Here is a 21,920-nt window from a genome sequence, read left to right as displayed (position 1 = left end):
CCATCTCAACACAAGGGGGAACTTCTTTACTTTAAGGGTCCCAGAGCACTGGCACAGGCTCCTCAGAGAGGTTGTGGAGTCTCCTTCCCTGGAGACTTTCAAGGCCTGTCTGGATGTGTTCCTGTGTGATCTGTGTTAGATAGCATTGTCCTGCTGTGGCAGGGGGTTTGGACTCGATGATCTCTTTGGGTCCCTTCCAACCCCTAACATCCTGTGAGCCTGTGAACCTGTGAATAACAATTCACTCCCAAAAAGCTGCAGTGGTTCTGTAGATTATTGCTAGTAAACAAAGGGAAAACAAGAAATAGTATTCAACTTCCATGTCCAAAATAGCATTCGGAGATGGCAAAATAATCAGATGTGAATGAATAAAGAACTCAAGCTTGGTTTAGTAAATAGACCATTTAATAAGCTCCCTTTTCCAGGAGTTTACTGCTTAACAGCAGTTAAGAAGCCATTAAACATGCAATATGCTAAACTGCTACAGTGAATGCTATGAATCCACAAACTTAAATCTTTCCTTGTTTTTTTTTCCTTTTTGTTTTGGTTCATTTTCAGAGGTGATAAGCTCAGGAGATCCTTCTACTTCCATTTCAAAAATCAATTTTGCCATCGATTTCACTGAAACCAAAGAAGGTCTTATAAAAGAAGCTGCAGGCAACTGGAAAAAGAAATCCTGTGACTAACCTTACAATAAGAGCTCCACAAATTCATATCAGCCAAGAAGTAACAAATAATGTGCAGAAGGATGTCAGAACATAAATGAAAAGATATGGAAAGATGTACTCAAAGACCTTTATATATATGTGCTAATATACACATATATGTGCTTATATACACATATATGTGATGCATAAATATATATGACATATATACATATATATATATATGTGATTCATCTTCAATACTGTGTTCAGTTTTGGGCTCCCCAGTTTAAGAGGGCCAGGGATCTGCTAGAGAGGGTCCAGCGGAGGGCTGCAAGGATGAGTAGGGGACAGGAGGGCATGGCGTATGAGGAGAGGCTGAGGGACCTGGGGCTGTTTAGTCTGGAGAAGAGAAGACTTAGAGGGAATTTCATAAATGTTTATAAGTATCTGAGCACTGGCCAGGAGAGAGGGGCCAGGCTCTGCTCACTTGCTCCCTGGGATAAGACAAGGCGCAAAGGGTGTAAGTTGCAGCACAAGAGGTTCCACCTCAACACAAGGGGGAACTTCTTTCCTGTACGGGTCCCAGAGCACTGGAACAGGCTCCTCAGAGAGGTTGTGGAGTCTCCTTCTCTGAAGACTTTCGGGGCCTGCCTGGATGTGTTCCTCTGTGACCTGTGTTAGAGAGTATTCTCCTGCTCTGGACTTGAGGATGTCCTTGAGTCCCTTCCAACCCCTAATATCCTGTGACCCTGTGATACGATGCAGAGCTTCCATAGAACTGGTGTTTCAGAAAGTTTGTATCATTCAACTTTCATGAAATATAGATGAAAATATAATTGCTGACATCACCCCCTACATCTCTAAAAGCATATATCTTAAAGGACAGGAAACACACAGCTAATCAGGTTATATTCAAGTAGAATAAGGCTCTATAATACATTAAAAATTTGATAAGCATAGAAGCATAGAATTGCCCAGCTTGGAAGAAATATCCAAGATCATCCAGTCCAACCTAGCACCCATTCCTAGCCATTCAACCAGACCATGGCACTAAGTGCCTCAGCCAGGCTTCTCTTGAACATCTCCAGGGACAGCAACTCCACCACCTCCCTGGGCAGCCCATTCCAATGCCAATCACTCTCTCTGCCAACAACTTCCTACTAACATCCAGCCTAGATCTTTCCTGGCACAACTTGAGACTGTGCCCCCTGGTTCTGTTGCTGGTTGCCTGGGAGAAGAGACTGACCTCCACCTGGCTACATCCTCCCTTCAAATGTCTAATAAATAAAAACTTCTTTACTCCAGTTAAGAATAAATACATTAAATGCCAAAATTTTTACATAAACAAAGAAACAAAATCCAGGAGAGGATTCAACCTCTCAAGGTTTTATCATTTCTACAATTAAGAGAGAAAAAGAGTAATCAAACCCTGACCTGTGACACTGGTCCAAATCCAGATGTACTTCACCACATCTACAAAAGAATTTTGTCCCACTTAGCTATTTCTGATTTTAATGAGTCCCAATCTACCAAAAGTAAGTGCCCACCTGGGACTTCAAACTTAAGAAACCTATAATTTTTGATTGCTGGAAGCAGGAAAGATATTCCAAGGGAAATGTCACTCCATAGTTGACATCCTACCATACTTTAAGCATCAGCCATGGACTTCTATCAGCTGCAGAGCTATAGAGGTCCATTGGGACATTTGTTTCATCTGCCACGACCAATCTACAGTTTTATGAACCATCTAAAGAGAATCTGTCTGCTAATGTCAAATGTGACATAAATTGCCTAGTTAGCAGGCAAGTCTGGACTGAGCTTAAAATCAAAGGTTCCACTGTGCAGAGATGCAACAGATCAGAACATGCAATTCTGTTTCAGAGCAAAGGAGCTTGTCCAGGCAGACTACTAATAAGAGACCAACACAGAGTCACAGCAGAGGTCAGGAGACTCATGTGACAGTGAATATTACCATATTCTCAACTAAGATCCTATGTGATAGTGTCTCCTGTAACAACAGATGACTGTTCAGTCTCCCAAGTTTTATTCCCTTGCCTTAAATCCAGTATCATTATTCTGCTACTGTCATGGCATTTAAATATTTCTAGGTGGCCATCCTGTATCCACTACTCTTGGCTGAGGGAGCTGGGGGTGTTTAGCCTGGAGGAGGCTTAGGGTTGACCTTATTGCTGCCTTCAACCCCCTGAAGGGAGGTTGTAGCCAGGTGGGGATTGGTCTCTTCTGCCAGGCAACCAGCAATAGAACAAGTCTCAAGTTGTGCCAGGGGAAGTATAGGCTGGATGTTAGGAGGAAGTTGTTGGCAGAGAGAGTGATTGGCATTGGAATGGGCTGCCCAGGGTGGTGGTGGAGTTGCTGTCCCTGGAGGTGTTGAAGCAAAGCCTGTCTGGGGCACTTAGTGCCATGGTCTGGTTGATTGGACCGGGCTGGGTGCTAGGTTGGACTGGGTGATCTTGGAGGTCTGTTCCAAGCTGGGTGATTCTATGATTCTGTGACCTTTTTTTTGTTGCTTCCCTAAGTACCTCAGAAGTAAGGATATAGCAGAGAAGAATAAAATGTGAGAGGTATTCTGTGGGTGAAAAGAAACAACCAAAATAAGGTAGAGCACTTCCTTACCCTTCTTTCCATCTACAAAATCATTCAAGACTCAGCCTTCATTTAGAGAATCCCAGAGTGGTGACAGCAGAGGAAGTATCGCAGCAGTCAGACTGGGTGGCATGTGGCACAGCAAAACACAATAGGAGCTGAACACCAACAGGTTTAGATTAGCTGGAGCCAGGGCCATAGAGTTATTTATGCAGCAGAGATCAGTGCAACTGGGGTAAGCTCAGGAGCTGTTGCCAGAGGCACGAAGGAGGTATCGAAGTGCGTACAGAAATACATATACATAGTATGAAGCTGTGGGAGGAAAAACTTCAGCTCTTCTGTGGTTTTGCTTTCTCTTTAATTATACTCCTGCTATTTTAGATTTTTCACCATACATTATAAACAATTTAGAGGAATATAGAATGTGTAGCCTCTAAATGCAGCTGCCCCTGAAACCCAGCTTTCAGCAGGCTGCAGTGGCAAAGCAGACGGTGGTTCTGATGGCTCCTACGCGCTTCAGGTGTCCCTGCTAGAGCACAGTTCACAGACTGAAGGTACCAAGCAGAGGAGTGGCTCAGGCTGTGAAAATGGTGTATAATACACAATCACAGAAACACAGAATCAGTCAGGGTTGGAAGGGACCACAAGGATCATCCCTGCCATGGGCAGGGACATCTACCCTAGAGCAGGCTGCCCACAGCCTCATCCAGCCTGGCCTTAAACACCTCCAGCAATGGGGCCTCAACCACCTCCCTGGGCAACCCATTCCAGCCTCTCACCACTCTCATGCTCAACAACTTCCTCCTCATGTCCAGTCTGAATCTCCCCACCTGCAGCTTTGCTCCATTCCCCCTAGTCCTGTCCCTACCTGATGGCCTAAAAAGTCCCTCCTCAGTTGTTTTGCAGGCCCCTTTCAGATACTGGAAGGCTACAATACCTCTTTCCCTTCCACAAAAGAATAATGTCCCATCCTGCCATCCACTGCTCTGTTGCAAAGCCTCAAGGTTATTCCAAGAGCTGATCAGTTGCATGGCACAGCAAAATGATTTACAAAGACCTGGCATAATATTTGGACTAATTAGCTCTATCATGGGTAATTACTCTAGGTGCAACATTCATTCCAGAACTGATGTGCTCTGTGTATCTCTACACACAAAGGTCATATTCTCTACCTCTCTGCTTCTCCCTCTTGTTTTTAAAATGGACACAACAGATTTTCCCCACAAATTAAATTCTTGAGATGTTCAAACACTGTGGAAATGGAATCACAGAATCAATCAGGTTGGAAAAGACCTCCAAGTTCAGCCAGTCCAACCTATCATCCAGCCCTGTCCAATCAACTAGACCATGGCACTTAAGTATCCAATGTAAGAGAAAAGAGGTGGGTCTGCCATGGATTTAGATGAATAGATACTATTGGAATGACTGCTGGGATGAGTCTGAACCTCATGCTAAACTCTTCAATCAAATATTGATCCCTGTGACTTCATGTAAGGTGGTGATAGTTGATGCAAAAAGGCAGATACCTACCCAGAAAATACTATGCAGGGATACTGACCCATAAAGGTGTACACACAAACTTCATTCAGACTGTAAAATCCATCAAGATATAGGGCTGATAGCACTTCTTGTTATTCTCAAGGCTTAAAGCCCTGGAAGGAATGGTGCACCTCAGGCACCAAAGGTCTAGTTTCTAAACCTCTGAACTTCTTTACTGTAAGGGTCATGGAACACAGTCCCCAGAGAGGTTATGGAGTTGCCTTCTTGGGAGACTTTCAAGACCTGTCTGGATGCATTGCTCTGTGACCTGCACTAAATTATGGTCCTGCTCTGGCAGGGGGGTTGAACTCAATGATCTCCAGAGGTCCCTTCCAACCCCTAAGATCCTTTGATGCTGTAATAACCACCACCAACGATAAAGAAAGATCTCTAGGTTTCTACAGCCCTTTAAGTGTAAATGGTATTTTACAGCATGTATGCACTGAATGACTAACAGGATTTGCAATCTAACAGTACAAATTCAAATTCCCCTTAAAATATATGATCTATTAGGTTAAACAGATTTTTTTTTTCCAAGTTATTAAGGAAAAATATAGTTGGTGTACTCCAAGGTTATGTGAGATGCTGCATTATGGCTATGGCTTAGCTGTGCCCAGATCCAATCTGTACTCATTTGCATTTTGCCTGGAAGTCAGTGTCAGCTCCACCTATCTATAAAAGGAACAGCTATAAAAAACTGCTTCTTTGGGGTAGCCTGGAAGGAATATCTCGTGGCTGAGTCACCACTTTGCCTCAGACTTGTGCAACACTGAAAAAATCCCCTGTCAAGAGATACATCTTCAGCACAGACACCTGTATCAGAGCTGGTTGTCTTGGTGGTCTTTATCATTAATCAAGAGAAACACACCCTACAATAGCCTGAGCCATGCTTCACAGATCAGTCTAAAGGTGAATGGCATCTCCAATGATTTTACAGCTCTACAATGACATAAACCTGGACAGAAAAAATCCACTTTATCTCTATCAAATGCTGCCAAACAAGACATAGGCCCTACCATTTGTCTTCCACAAACTGCTTCAAGCACAAGTTTCTTCTATAGATTTTTGCAGCACAGATAAAACAAGGCTCCTTGTGAACATGCAGTTCCCAGATATCATAGCATGAGTTACAGGACCATGAGCCACAGCCCTACTCTTCCATCTGAGCCCTGCTTCACTTGGACTCATAGAATCAAGCAGGTTGGAAGAGACCTCCAAGATCAGCCAGTCCAACCTAGCACCCAGCCCTAGCCAGTCAACCAGACCATGGCACTAAGTGCCTCAGCCAGGCTTTTCTTCAACACCTCCAGGGACAGCAACTCCACCACCACCCTGGGCAGCCCATTCCAATGCCAATCACTCTCTCTGGGACAAACTTCCTCCTAACATCCAGCCTAGACCTCCTCTGGTACAACTTGAGACTGTGCCCCCTCATTCTGTTGCTGGTTGCCTGGCAGAAGAGACAGACCCCCACCTGCCTATTTGCTGGTTACATATACATTGATATGTTTTATTTTATGTGATGAACATGTTCAGTTTCCTTAAAAAAATAAATCACTGCCTCCTCTTATGCTGCAGCATGTCTGAGAGAAAAGTACTGAAAACTGTTTAGCTCACCTTACCTGGGAATACAAAGGGTTTTAAGCCATCATATGAGTCATATTTGTGGGCCATTGTAGGGTGTAAGTAAGGTTCAGAGCTAACTTTGTTCTTGTGGGTATCAGCATAAACTCAAAAATGTTGAACTGCTCATGTTTGACCTTCTAATGGAATTTCCCCTGTCAGGAAAGTGTGAGTTTGAGTAGCAACATTCCCAGGATATAATCCTCAAGGCTTTGACACCGTTTGCCACAATAAGCTCCTGGCAAAGCTGGCAGCTCATGGCTTGGGCAGATTCACTCTGATATGGGTCAAGAACTGGCTGGAGTACTGGGCCCAGAGAGTGGTGGTGAATGGTGCCACATCCAGTGGCAGCTGTCACTAGTGGTGTCCCCCAGGGATCAGTGCTGGGCCCAGTCCTGTTCAATATCTGTATTGATGATCTGGACCAGGAGACTGAGTCCAGAGGTTGGAACTAGATGATCCTTGCGGTCCCTTCCAACCCTGACTGATTCTATGATTTAAATGTCAACAGTATATTACCACTGGGAAAAAAAATATATGTATCTCTGCATTCTACCTTTCTGTTTGGTGGAACAGAGGAATAAATGGCTTCTTTTGACCTATTTCTCTCAACATTTGCTTCTGAGCCCTTCTGTTAACACATACTCTGCTAGCGTTCGCTTCCCTCTACCCAAGCATGAATCAAATTTGCTGCCCTGCTGAGATGTGCTGCTAATCCAACACTACCTTAGTCTAACTGGAACCTTCCCCACTGAATCTGTAAATCAGATTAACAGGAATGATGTGGCAGCTCTTCAGCACCTCGAGTTACAGCTGACAATAGCAATAGCGCATTTTTCCCCTGGGAAGGCTAGGGAGGGGTGATGCAAATGAGAAGGAAGCACCAGAGAGCTAAAGGAAAGATGGATTTGAATGGCTATTTTAACAAGTATTTTCATAGCTGGCAATTGGTGACAGGCTCACAAGCTCAGTCAGAGAGCCTTTTTAAGTGATAAAGAGGTGGAGAGTAAACTGCCTTGAGCACTGGGCAAGGAGGGCGACAGGAGACCCTGGAATGAAGATCTGCAGGGATAAAGTGACCCAGCTAAAACCTGCATAGCTTTACTTTCATACCTCCTTTTAAACTAAAGATGAGTTTTGGCACTCAAAATTTTTCTGTTATCAGCACTGCCAAGGTGAAAGACAGAGCAGGGCATTGTATTAATAGTTTAGCTTTCAAACACAAGCCATAAAAAACATTCCCCACCACCTAAATTGTCTGAGAAATTTATCAGCCAACAGAGTTTTAATAGGAAAAGATTTAAAGCTTAGAGAGAGAGCCCCTGCAAATGGCACATTCTGGAGCACATCTACTCAGGAGGGGAAAGGACATCATTACATGACACAACACAAAGTTGCAGGAGAGAGCCAAATTTAGGCAAACAGAGGCATTTATTTATTTCATGTTCAAAGGGAGCAAGATTGATTTCCAAAATGATCCTTAAACTAAAGCAGAATATTCATGTTTCAATGTTCTGCTTGGCTCAGAGTAAAATATCATGTCAGAACATTATTTTTACATAAAGCACAATCACCAGAACTAACACAGAGTCATCCTCCAGAGGTATGGATTTCTTTAGAATCATAGAATCAACCAGGCTGGAAGAGACCTCCAAGATCAGCCAGTCCAACCTAGCACCCAGCCCTAGCCAGTCAACCAGACCATGGCACTAAGTGCCTCAGCCAGGCTTTGCTTCAACACCTCCAGGGACAGCAACTCCACCACCTCCCTGGGCAGCCCATTCCAATGCCAATCACTCTCTCTGGCAACAACTTCCTCCTAACATCCAGCCTAGACCTCCCCCACCACAACTTGAGACTGTGTCCCCTTGTTCTGTTGCTGGTTGTCTGGCAGAAGAAACCAACCCCACCTGGCTACAGCCTCCCTTCAGGTAGTTGTAGACAGCAATGAGATCACCCCTGAGCCTCCTCTTCTTCAGGCTAAACACCCCCAGCTCCCTCAGCCTCTCCTCGTAGGGTTTGTGTTCCAGGCCCTTCATCACCTTTGTTGCCCTTCTCTGGACACATTTCAGTATCTCAGCATCTCTCTTGAACTGAGGCCCCAGAACTGCTGTAAAGTGAGTCTGAATACAAAAACTCTGGTTAGCCAGATCAGGGTAAATTCAGGTAATGTGCAGAGGAAGAGAGCATTGCTGTCCCTCTAATATTCCTGATAAACTGGGAAAAGAGAAAGCCAGAATAGCTTTATCCTCCATGCACTGATACAGCACACATAAAGAAAGCAGTAACACCCTGCATATATATCCACAAACATGCAGGGTTCAAAAAGGAATGGGTCTTACTCTCCTTGTGTTATGGATATAAGTAAACCGAGTAGCAGAAAGGCTAAGGGCTCAGCTGCCAAGCAGACTGGCAACCAGATCTTGCACTAGATTACCACAGAAGGCAGCACCTATGCAAAGCCACAGCCAGTGAGCTAACAGCACACGTGGCTGCTGCAGTGCTTGAGCAAGGACCCTCAATTAAGTTCCCCTACCTTTAAAGTCACTGTCCCCTTCTTCACACAGGTGGAAAAGCTGGTGCTGAAAAAGGCTCTACTTAGGGCATACGCCAGCTCATTTGCCTTTTGTACCCACACACCCTTACCACTCTTTTCCTGCTGCTCCTCAGTGGCAGCTGACTGATAGGAAATCTTTTGGGAAAAGGGGATGAGGACAGTCTGCCAAGGAACTCCCCTGAGACTGCACAGGGAAAAGCAGGAAGATCCTATTAATGCTCAGGGTAAGGTAAGGTGAATATGCTGAATGCTACACTCAAGAAAATCTCTCAGTGGAGTCAGAGGAAAAGACAAACCCAAAATTTGTTTGCAACACAGCTGCAACCTCTGATATTTTATTGTCTTTGCATAATGCATCAAGGTAATGAGAAGCCCCAGTGATAGGAAGTTTTAGCAGGCTAAAAAGCAGTGCAGTGATCTCCTTTTGAAGTATTTCATAATCAAACACTACAAATCCTTTGGAAGACATGACTAAAAGTGCAACTGCAGACAAAGCCACCCTTAGGTAATTCCCTTGATTAAAACTCTCAGCCTTAAAATGAATCTAATTAAGGACATTGTGAAGGCACAGAACGGCAGCGTCCGCTTGTGTCCTCTTTTGCAGATGGTGAGTTGCCAAACAGAAGTGAGAATCTTAATTGCAAGAATCATCAGCAAATTCAAAAAGGATGGTAAATTAGGGGCTGCAAAAGTCAGACTGTTACATAAGAGCAATGCTGCCAAATCTCCTGGTTCTTGCATTAGATGGGAAAGGCATTCTCAGGAGAGGACACAGTGCTGTTTCACAAAAGAACACTGAAAAAGCAGACAAAAACCTCTCTGAGGCTCATGCCATCAAGAGTGACACATCCAGCCAAATTGATGAAGGAGGATACCCATCCTCTCACTTTGTTTTTCCTTCACTAGTTGCCACTGTTCCCTATGCCACTGTCAAGAAGGATCAGATGCCTGCTATTATCATCTAAAGGAGTTGTCATAACTGGCAAGATGCTGAGGGTTTTTTTCTATTTGTTTTCTTTTTCATAGAATCATAGAATCAACCAGGTTGGAAGAGACCTCCAAGATCATCCAGTCCAACCTAGCACCCAGCCCTAGCCAATCAACTAGACCATGGCACTAAGTGCCTCATCCAGTCTTTTCTTGAAGACCCCCAGGGATGGTGCCTCCACCACCTCCCTGGGCAGCCCATTCCAATGGGAAATCACTCTCTCTGTGAAGAACTTCTTCCTAATATCCAGCCTATACCTACCCTGGCACAGTCTTTTAATCCTTTCATTGGCAGTAATATGCTTTGATACATAGAATCATAAAATCAACAAGGTTGCAAGAGGCCTCCAAGATCATCCAGTCCAACCTAGCACCCAGCCCTAGCCAGTCAACTAGACCATGGCACTAAGTGCCTCAGCCAGTCTTCTCTTGAACACCTCCAGGGATGGTGACTCCACCACCTCCCTGGGCAGCCCATTCCAATGCAAATCATTCTCTCTGGTAAGAACTTCCTCCTAACATCCAGCCTAGACCTCCCCTGGCACAACTTAGGACTCCGTCCCCTCATTCTGTTGAAATTCTCATTTCATTAATCATCTTTCTATTAAAGCGTTGCCATTTCACAGAATATTCTTCTTTGGGGAAAAAAAAAGAGGCAAGGCAGTTAAACAACACTTTTGAAATCTGATGGTGAAAAAGTGACCACCTGAAAGTTCATCTCTATCTGATTTAATTTTCCCCAAGGTCTCCATTAGTCTCCCAAGAAAAATTAACTCCACTGCAGTGTTTAGAATCATAGAATCAGCCAGGTTGGAAGAGACCTCTAAGATCATCCAGTCCAACCTAGCACCCAGCCCTGTCCAGTCAACTAAACCATGGCACTAAGTGCCTCAGCCAGGCTTTTCTTCAACACCTCCAGGGATGGTGACTCCTTTCCCTGCAGTCTCCCATTTCCTCACCTGTGGGTACCTCGGTGGGATATGTGGTTTGTGGTAACCAACAGCCAGGAACTATTATTGGTCCCAGAACCAATTTCCCCTCTAACAGTTTAAAAATAACACTTCTTGGCATTATTCAGATCTGAGACCATGCCTAGTGCTAATAAAGACAGCAAAGTTTTATCATCACTGTGCCATTTTTTGGTGACATTACAGACATTTGCAAGACAGGAGGTCTATGGATATTACCTAAGCAAGCAGGCATGTGTGGCACAAGGAGAAGCAAACAAAGAATGCTAAAGACAAACACTTTTATATTTGATTCTTTAAGAAACAAATATCCTAAAAGCTACCCAAAAACATCTCAAACCACTGTGAAAAATCAAGTCTTGATCTTAATGGAAAGCACTCAGTGCAACTATTAGTGACTTACTACAAACTCTCAGTACACTTCCATTTCTCAAAGCACCACACAACCATACCTGTGCTTATGCTGCAATCCTCTTAATAGAAACAAAAAACCCAAGATCACATCACAGAGCCAATCTAAAGCCTTTAAGAACATAAACCAATAATTAAGAAGCATTTCTAAATAGTTACTGGGCTAGATGCCCACCTGGTAAGAAACTGTTTAGCTCAAGTGTTCAGCTCAGTTGTTCAGCTCAACTGTTCAGTCAATACTTTGAAGTGGGTCTAATTTAATACATATCAACAATTACATAATTCATTTCAGCACATTGTAAGGACAACCAAAATTACAGGGTTTGCAATCACTTGCAAAATCAGGAAGAAACTGAATGAGAGCTCATTCATTTACTCATAAAAGGTGACAAGTTGATAGCTGTGGACAAACATCATGCTGTGGTTCAAAGCCAAAGAAAATGTCAACTAAGTCTTGCCAGTTCTTCAGATGAGATAAATCATCATAGCTTTATTAGTCAGCCCCTGTACTCTAACTTCCAGCATCCAAGCTTTTGGCTCTATATAGAATGTATGTTCAGACAAAATATAAATCAATGAGGTGTCAACTTGACCACAATTTCTTCTTTTCTCTTCAAATATTACTGTGTCATTGATTGTTAAAAGCAAATCTCACCAAAGTCATGTAACTGGCAGCAGGAGGAAAGCATTTACAAAGGGAATTTCCTATAAAGCCAGCAGAGCACAATTCACTCACTGTCCACCATCACAAAGGTTGTTGATACCATTGCTTATTACTACATAAAGCACCTGGAATAATCAGTCCTTCTTTCTTCCATGACAATGTGATCAAAAACACAAAGATCCATCTCCCCTTCATGTGTCACCACCTGGGCCTGAGGACAGCCAAGTGCTTCAAATGGCAGCTGTTTCTTGCAGACACTAAAGGAGCTTATCACTGAGTTCCCACAAACTGTCCACAGCAGGCTCCCAGTTATCACACTTCCTTGGAGCCCAGAGTTCTAGGGCAACAGCAGCCAACAGTAAAGCCACACTTCTCTGAGATGGACACCACCAACAACCATACCACACTTGCTACTCAGCTTTGTTGCTCCATATGGAATGAATCTAATTCCTGAAGACCCTAAACTTCTAGAGAAGCCCTACTAAGCCACTACCCAACAATTCAACAGCTCAGGTTTTCCAAGGAGTTTGGTCTGGTCTTAGGAATCGTCTCTGGCTTCTGCTAACAACAATCCAACAGCTCAAGCTTTCCAAGGAGTTTGGTCTGGTCTTAGGACTCATCTCTGGCTTCTGCTAAGCCACTATCCAACAATTCAACAGCTCAAGCTTTCCAAGGAGTTTAGTCTGATCTTAGGACTTGTCTCTGGCTTCTGCTAAGCCACTACCCAACAATTCAACAGCTCAGGCTTTCCAAGGAGTTTGGTCTGGTCTTAGGAATCGTCTCTGGCTTCTGCTAACAACAATCCAACAGCTCAGGCTTTCCAAGGAGTTTGGTCTGGTCTTAGGACTCATCTCTGGCTTCTGCTAAGCCACTACCCAACAATTCAACAGCTCAAGCTTTCCAAGGAGTTTGGTCTGGTCTTAGGACTCGTCTCTGGCTTCTGCTAAGCCTCTACCCAACAATTCAACAGCTCAGGCTTTCCAAGGAGTTTAGTCTGATCTTAGGACTTGTCTCTGGCTTCTGCTAAGCCACTACCCAGCAATTCAACAGCTCAAGCTTTCCAAGGAGTTTGGTCTGGCCTTAGGACTTGTCTCTTTTCTCCTTCAAATGCACATAATATGTAAATTTTACCTGTCAGGTCTCCAAACACAGAGACTTTACCATCCAGTCTCTCAAATCTTTGTATTAAAAGGCTCAGACTTACGGTAGAGTGCTGAATGGGTATCCAGGCAGGTGTTTCGACTGAGCATTTGTGGGATGGGCATCTGCCATGGCTCTGCTGCAAATAAGTGAAAAGGGCATTACACACAACACAGTAGGTGCTGCAATCACTAGGCGCAACAGACTCCATTCCAGATGGAGCACCTAGGAGTTTGCTAGTATGCATTACACCTCACAGAGCCATTTTCCACTGTCATGTAGGCAAAACAGTCTGCAATCTGCATGACCAAAAAGGCCTCAAAAGTTATTGTTTAATTTTGCCTTGAAGTTCTCAGTTATGTAGGTGAAAATATCCTTCACCTACTCTGAACCCCAAGCATGCGCCGTATTCGGCTTTTTCTCGATGCTGGGGCATTTAGAGGACAACATCAGAGCTTTATAAAGGCAGTAGGTACAGATAGATATTTTTTACCCTGAATTTCACAACAGGCTGCATTTTTACATTATATTCTCTTTGAAGAAGAGGTAGCTGCAGCCTGAACCATCCCAGGGCTATTTTCCAGGAGGAACTTTTTAGCGGGTGTTTCTTTGCTGAGCATAACACTCTACTCATTCCCCAGATTGGCCCCTGGAGGAAATGGAGCAAGTACCCAAGACTCCTGCAGTTCCCTGAAACTCTGCAGAACCAAAGGAGTGAGGGGTTAATTTAAAATCTAATGTTCCACATGGCAGTGCAAGATGCAACCAGACCTTGGACTGATCATCCTGCAGTTTCCTTTGTGTTTGCAGTGAGTCAACTACTTTTTAGCAAAGCTTTGGAACCCATCAGAATGAATTTGCACAGCAGATGGGGTCAGAGTCCCTGAAGAAAAGATCAGAATAAATTCTGGTGTCTGCCACCATTGCTCTCAGCATTTCATGTCAGAGTCAAACTATTATTGTTAAATCTCCTTGAATTGGAGAACTCATGTAATAATGTGTGTTCCTGAAGGGAGGAGAAAAAGTTTCCTTCCTTTTAGGTTTATTTAAGCCAGATGTACCACAAGCAACTATATTACACCTTTCTTAACCCCATGCTGAGAGCAAAGGAGAGCAACCTTTGCAAACACTAATGACTAGACTTCACACAATTTTCAATTGAATCTAATTTAAGAACATTAACTAACAAAGTGTTATTAGTGCTTTGTTCTTCACCTCCAAAAAGCAAACGCCTGAAAAGCATTGCAATATGCTTTGTAAGTAAAAAAGGCAACCAAACCAAACCCAACACAACACAAAAATCTACCAAAACAAAACTGCACACATCAGTTTCAGCTTTATTCTTCATCTCCAAAAAGCAAACATCTGAAAAGCATTGCAACATGCTTTATAAGTAAAAAAGGCAACCAAACCAAACCTAACACAAAAATCCACCAAAACAAAACTACACACATCAGTTTCAGCTTTATTCTTCATCTCCAAAAAGAAACATCTGAAAAGCATTGCAATATACTTTTGTAAGTAAAAAAGACAACTAAAACCAAATCAAATCAAACCAAACCCAACCAAACCAAAAAACCCATGCCAAAACTGCACACTTCAGCTTCATTCTTCATCTCCAAAAAGCAAACATCTGAAAAGCACTGCAATATGCTTTATAAGTAAAAAAGGCAACCAAAACCAAACCAAACCCAACAAAATAAAGGACCAAAACAAAACTGCACACATCAGTTTCAGCTTTATTCTTCATCTCCAAAAAGCAAACATCTGAAAAGCATTGCAATATACTTTTGTAAGTAAAAAAGACAACTAAAACCAAATCAAATCAAACCAAACCCAACCAAACCAAAAAACCCATGCCAAAACTGCACACTTCAGCTTTATTCTTCATCTCCAAAAAGCAAACATCTGCAAAGCACTGCAATATGCTTTTTAAGTAAAAAAAGCAACCAAAACCAAACCAAACCCGACAAAAAAAAGGACCAAAACAAAACTGCACATATCAGTTTCAGCTTTATTCTTCATCTCCAAAAAGAAACATCTGAAAAGCATTGCAATATACTTTTGTAAGTAAAAAAGACAACTAAAACCAAATCAAATCAAACCAAACCCAACCAAACCAAAAAACCCATGCCAAAACTGCACACTTCAGCTTCATTCTTCATCTCCAAAAAGCAAACATCTGAAAAGCACTGCAATATGTTTTATAAGTAAAAAAAAGCAACCAAAACCAAACCAAATCCAACAAAAAAAAAAGGACCAAAACAAAACTGCACACATCAGTTTCAGCTTTTTTCTTCATCTCCAAAAAGCACTGCAATATACTTGTGTAAGTAAAAAAGACAACCAAAAAAAAACCAAACCAAACCCAACCCAACCAAAAAACCCAAACCAAAATTGCACATATCAGTTTCAGCTTTATATTCCCCAAACCTTACAAACTGGATATCTTTTATATTTTCACTTAGCTTTAAGAAATATTCAGTCAAACCAGGTAGCAAGCAAGATGCTTTAGATGAAAGTTTAGAGAGCCTTGCTTAAAAGGTTTTGCTATCATGACAGTATTATCCTGGGAGTGTATGTTACCTCCTGTAAAGAAGGGATGAATGCAACAGCAAACCATATAATCCTATCAAAATAATAAAGCTATAAATCAATGTTGATCAAAAGGGCTGCATGAAATATTGGCTTTCCCACCCCTCCTCCCCCCTTCTTTGACAATTTTATGTCTTCAGTGTTTAATCCAATGCAAGGAAATTAATTAATTGCTTTGGACAGAGAGTATTTTTCCTGGTTGAAAAGCTTGATATTACAAACTCAGGTGACTGTGTCTAATATATTTGTCAGGCAACTCCTCAAAAAGACTCCTCACATACATACAGAATATAACTGCAAAACAAAAGCTCCAGAACTCCTAGCAGGAGGGACTAATACTGTGTAAGTATTCTCGATTTTAAGATTGATATCAGTATTGTCCCAAGCCCCAGAATCTCCTGATGTATGCTGCAAATTCAAAGGCCAGAAAGACACAAGTAAGTGGGAGCTGCTGTAGGCAGCAGTTCTCCAGAGAATCCAATTTTTCAGCACAAGGGCAGCACATGCATCTGGGATGTAAGGTAACCTGAAGAATCAGAATCAGGTTGAAAACAACCTTCAAGGTCATCACAGAATCATGAAATTAACCAAGTTAGAAAAGAACTTCGAGATCATGGAGTCCAACCTATCACCTAACACCTTATAGAATCATAGAATCAACCAGCTTGGAAGAGACCTCCAAGATCATCCAGGCCAACCTAGCACCCAGCCCTAGCCAATCAACTAGACCATGGCACTAAGTGCCTCAGACAGGATTTTCTTCAACACCTCCAGGGACAGCAACTCCACCACCTCCCCGGGCAGCCCATTCCAATGCCAATCACTCTCTCTGCCAACTACTTCCTCTTAACATCCAGCCTAGACCTCCCCTGGCACAACTTGAGACTGTATCCCCTTGTTCTACTGCTGGTTGTCTGGCAGAAGAGACCAACCCCCACCTGGCTGCAGCCTCCCTTCAGGTAGTTGTAGACAGCAATGAGGTCCCCCCTGAGCCTCCTCTTCTCCAGGCTGCACACCCCCAGCTCCCTCAGCCTCTCCTCACAGGGTTTGTGTTCCAGGCCCCTCACCAGCTTTGTTGCCCTTCTCTGGACATGTTCCAGCACCTCAACATCTCTCTTGAATTGATGAGCTCAGAACTGGACACAGCACTCAAGGTGTGGCCTGACCAGTGCTGAGTACAGGGGCAGAATAACCTCCCTTGTCCTACTGGCCACACTGTTCCTGATGCAGGCCAGGATGCCATTGGCTCTCCTGGCCACCTGGGCACACTGCTGGCTCATGTTCAGCTACTATCTACCAGTACCCCCAGGTCCCTTTCTTCCTGGCTGCTCGCCAGCCACTCTGTCCCCAGATCATTTAAATAAGAAATCAGCCAAAAATTCCTAATCCCAAATTCTCAGAAAGCAGTAGGAGAAAATCAACAGTCCTGTCTTTTAACCTACATGCATCTCTCAGACAATATCAGGTCAATGTCTTCCCAGCTGTGGAAGTCCAAAGTCTGTCCAGTTTACTATGTCTGGTTCTGGGCCCCTCAATATAAGAAAGATGTTGAGGTGCTTGCATGCATCCAGAGAAGGGCAACAAGGCTGCTGAGAGGGCTGGAGCACAGTCCTGTGGGGAGAGGCTGAGGGAACTGGAGGTGCTCAGCCTGGAGAAGAGGAGGCTCAGGGGAGACCTTATTGCTCTCTACAACCACCTGAAGGAGGTTGTAGCCAGGCAGAGGTTGGTCTCTTCTCCCAGGTAGTCAGTGTCAGAACAAGAAGACACAGTCTCAAGCTGCACCAGGACAAGTTTAGACTGGATGTTAGGAAGAAGTGATTTGCTATTGGAATGGGCTGCCCAGGGAGGTGATGGAGTCACCATCCCTGGGGGTGTTGAAGCAAAGCCTGTCTGAGGCACTTAGTGCCATGGTCCAGTTGACTGGCTAGGGCTGGGGGATAGGTTGGACTGGATGATGTTGGAGGTCTCTTCCAACCTGGTTGATTCTATGATTCTCTGATCACTGCTTTCTGCACTATTATGTGCCATCCAACCATCTATACACCCTCCCCTGAAATAATTCTAAGACATAAGGTTGTATAATCATCTGCTGGTTATGTTCCTCTTCACAGAAATGTTCAATTGTGTTTTGGGTTTATTTTAAATCCACCCAAAACCTCCAACATGTCACACCTAGAGACACCAACTGAAAAAAAAAAACATGACTAAAAAGTCAGCACTGCATTAAGTATTCTGCAAGCATAGACAACACAAGTAAGCAGAGGAATAAATATGCCAGGAATTATTTGCAAGAAGCAGATGGAATAAATTTCATTTGATTATTACTGCTAATATTTTCCCCAGGTTATGACTTTTGTACATATAAGGAGTATAGACTCTGGTCCATCTCTATCTGGCAAATGATGAAAAACCATCAATTGAAATCATCTTTCTTCAGACAGCCTTCAAGGGAGAATAGAATTACTTGAAGTTTGCTTTTCATGTTTACTAATATTTAGAATCATAGAATCAGTCAGGGTTGGGAGGGACCACAAGGATCAGCTAGTTCCAACCCTCCTGCCATAGGCAGGGGCACCCTACCCTAGAGCAGGCTGCCCACAGCCTCATCCAGCCTGGCCTTAAACACCTCCAGGCATGGGGCCTCAACCACCTTCCTGGGAAACCCATTCCAGCCTCTCACCACTCTCACACTCAACGACTTCATCCCACCTCCAGCTTTGCTCCATTCTCCCCAGTCCTGTCACTCCCTGGTAGCCTAAATATTCCCTCCCCAGCTTTTTTGTAGGCTCCCTTCAGATACTGGAAGGCCACAAGAAGGTCACCTGGGAGCCTCCTCTTCTCCAGACTGAACAGCCCCAACTCTTTCAGTCTGTCCTCATAGCAGAGGTGCTCCAGCCCTCTGAGCATCCTTGTGGCCCTTCTCTGGACACACTCCAGCATGACCATATCCCTCTTGTAATAGGGGCTCCAGAACTGAATGCAGCCCTCCAGGAGGGGTCTCAGCAGGTGGGGTCTCACCCCTCATTTCTATGCAAAACCAATGTCTTGTCTTGTTGTTTGGGAGAATATATTCTAATAAAAGAGTTTGCCATTGGAAATGGAAACTGAGAGGCTGGTTTGCCATAGCTTAAGAATGAGTGATTTCCACTCTTGCTTTACTCCCTTTTTGTTGAGGATACCCAGCCTCCTGCACTGAACAGCACCCTTGAGACAGCTCCAGTGCAGCGATAGACACAGCTTTCCAGGCGTAGGCTTTATCACAGCTTCCTGCAATCAGAGCCTTCAAACTAAGCAAGAAAATATTTAGCCTGTGTAATTTTTGTAAAAAAGAGACCTTGGAGCACAAAAGAGTAATTCCACTCTCATTGTCAAATTCAGCATCACTCACAGGGTTTTTTTCTGGGTTGATGCCTTAAATCCTTGATAAATTGCATAGCAATGATACAGTCAGAAAGCAATGAAGCAATGAACAGAGTCAGATGGAGATGCTAACCTCCTAATCAGCTACAGACAGCACAATTCCTTCTCTGGAAGCACTGTTACACCTAATTCTTAAACAAATATGTTTCTCAAGCAACCAGAAATGTAGACTCCATAGGTAACCAGGATACAGAAAAGCATCAACTTCAGAAGACAAAGCCAAGGCTCCCAACCCTTCAGACTCTATGCACAACATCTACTTCCCTAGCACGCAGTCTTTAAGTGTGCTTCTTTCCTGTGTGTTGTAGTCAGGTGTTGCAATGACTACTGTTAGGGCCAGTTAGAAACATCAGTATGCCCTGCAGACACATTGATGTAATGCAGAGTGGTAGCTCTAGTGCCCACTCTGATACTGCAGTGGGAAATGCTGCATATTGAATCTGAATGGAAGAGCTTTGTAGCACTGCGTAAGAGAGGTTTCAGGTGACAAAGATGCTGCTGTACATCAAGCTAGGGTAAGAATTCCTCTTTTGTGTTCAGTGATCAACCACAGTGACTGCTGAGGGTGTTTGGAGGACTTTAAGAGCAGGTATGTGCAGCCTAAACCACTTTCTCACAAGCAGGATGTGATTATACACACACACACACACACACATACATATATCAATACCAAATCTGGATGGCCAAATACTGCCTCAATGTGACTGTGGCTAGAGACACATTCAGAGAGAGATCTTAGCTCTGCAGATGTAGTAAAATCCAGAGAGGATATTCAGCAATGTTTTATTTGCTAGAAGTTCACAGCTCACTAACTGCAGTACTCTTTTAACAAAGGACTTAATGTTCTTCCTCAGTGAAGATATAGGTGGTCAGAGTGAAAAGCAGCCATAGGTGAGTTTCCATTTCTACCTACTAGAATGGCCAAAATTATGACTTGAAAACTACATACAAGTCCCTGAGTGAGGTATCCAGTAGCAGAGGAGTTGGCAGATGATTCTCTGGAGACATGAAAATCCTGTGTTTCAACCAGAGGTCTCAGACTGGGTATAACCTAATCATGTACTAGGCTATGCTCCTGGCCTAATAAGTCACTCATAAATAACCATTCCCTTCTTATCTATAGATGTATTCTTTCATTTTTCAGAAGTTATTCATCAAGTGGAGGGAGACAGAAGGAAATTTGTGTGATAGTAACAAACAGGTTCAGATACAAGCGAAATGCATGAGGATGCCTCTTTTCTAGTCTTAGTGGCCTATTGGATACTACAAAGAGTCTGTTTGGTCAGGCTCAGCTAGGTGAAACCCAGATAGCTGGTTTGTAACAGTCCCAAGCACAAATACAGGTTGGGTGGTGAATGGCTGAGAGCAGCCCTGAGGAAAAGGAGCTGGGAGTCTGGAGTGATGAAAAGCTCAACATGAGCTGGCAGTGTGTGCACACAGCCCAGACAGCCAGCAGCTGCAGCAAGAGCAGTGTGGTCAGCAGGGCAAGGGAGGGGATTCTTCCCCTTTCCTCTGCTCTCCTCAGACCCCACCTGGAGTACTGTGTGCAGTTCTGGAGCCTCCAGCACAAGAGGGACATGAAACTGATGAAGTGAGTCCAGGGGAGGGCCACAAAGATGCTCAGAGGGCTGCAGCAGCTCTGCTATGAGGACAGGCTACGAGGGTTGGGGCTCTTCAGCCTGGAAAAGAGAAGGTCTTGTAGTATCCCTCCATTGTCTGAAGGAGATACAAGAAGGCTGAGGAGGGACTGTTTACAAGGTCTTGTGACAACAGGATGAAGAGTAATGGGTTTAAAGTGGAAGAGGAGAGATTCAGACTAGATGTTAGGAAGAAGTTCTTTACAGTGAGGATGGTGAGACACGGCAACATGTTGTCCAGGGAGGCTGTGGCTGCTTCTTCCTGGAGGTGTTCAAGGCCAGGTTGGACGAGGCCTTGAGCAACCTGCTGTGGTGGGAGGTGTCCCTGCCTATGGCAGGGGTTTGGAACTGGATGATCCTTGAGGTCCCTTCCAGCCTAAACCATTCTATGAAATGTGTAAAAATGCAGCTCACTTTGGTGCGAGAAAATTACATTCCCACCTCCACATATGCCTTCAGAAAAGGAGAGAAGGGACCTGCTAAGGATGTATGGCAGGGGTTTGGAACTGGATGATCCTTGAGATCCCTTCCAGCCTAAACCATTCTATGAAATGTGTAAAAATGCAGCTCACCTTGGTGCGAGAAAATTACATTCCCACCTCCACACGTGCCTTCAATAAAGGAGGGAAGGGACCTGCTAAGGATGTAGAGCTCTGCTATCATTAGCAGCACTGATGTTAATTGATCCAAGGGCAGGCTCTCTTTATTTCCTTCTTTGGTCAGTATCTTCTGCTTTCCATCTGCAGCTCTCCACTGCTGCACTGTAGTATTAAGCCCTAACCGTATCTGCCTGAGCAGTTAATGGAACATTTTCTTTTCTGTTTATAAAGCCATTCAGAGATTCATGAAACAAATCACCCTTTCTTCTTTCATAGTTAAAACCACTCCCAATAAAGACATCTCCTTAAGATCAGCAAATTACAATCTAATGAAATCTACTGAAAATGTTGGTTGCACTAAACAAGGTCAATGCTTGGAAGAAAACAAAATGTCACTCAGAAAGGATGATCAAAGTAATTCCTTTCTATTCCTGCTGCTGCCATAGAGACCAAGACAGGGGGGGAAGAGGAGATTTAACAGACTTAATTCTTCCTGAAATTTATAATTAACTACAAGGGGGAAAAGGAA

General features: G+C 43.7%; 1 protein-coding gene across 15 annotated transcripts in view; it reads right to left on the bottom strand.

Moving 5' to 3' along the window:
- Positions 1-21,920, bottom strand: part of DLG2 (discs large MAGUK scaffold protein 2) — a 1,415,634-nt gene that overhangs the window by 1,150,145 nt on the left and 243,569 nt on the right. For 13 of the 15 annotated variants that reach the window (XM_064169211.1, XM_064169239.1, XM_064169248.1 and 10 more), the window contains one exon: positions 13,205-13,279. The exons of 1 other annotated variant lie outside the window; for it this stretch is intronic. In XM_064169211.1, the coding sequence (XP_064025281.1) occupies positions 13,205-13,279 (75 nt within the window). The remainder of the gene's footprint in view (positions 1-13,204; positions 13,280-21,920) is intronic. One more of the 15 variants, XM_064169229.1, reaches the window with a different exon arrangement.

The sequence above is a fragment of the Pogoniulus pusillus genome, chromosome 3 (assembly GCF_015220805.1).
Source record: "Pogoniulus pusillus isolate bPogPus1 chromosome 3, bPogPus1.pri, whole genome shotgun sequence".
Taxonomy (NCBI): domain Eukaryota; kingdom Metazoa; phylum Chordata; class Aves; order Piciformes; family Lybiidae; genus Pogoniulus; species Pogoniulus pusillus.
This window is presented reverse-complemented; position numbering and strand designations above follow the sequence as displayed.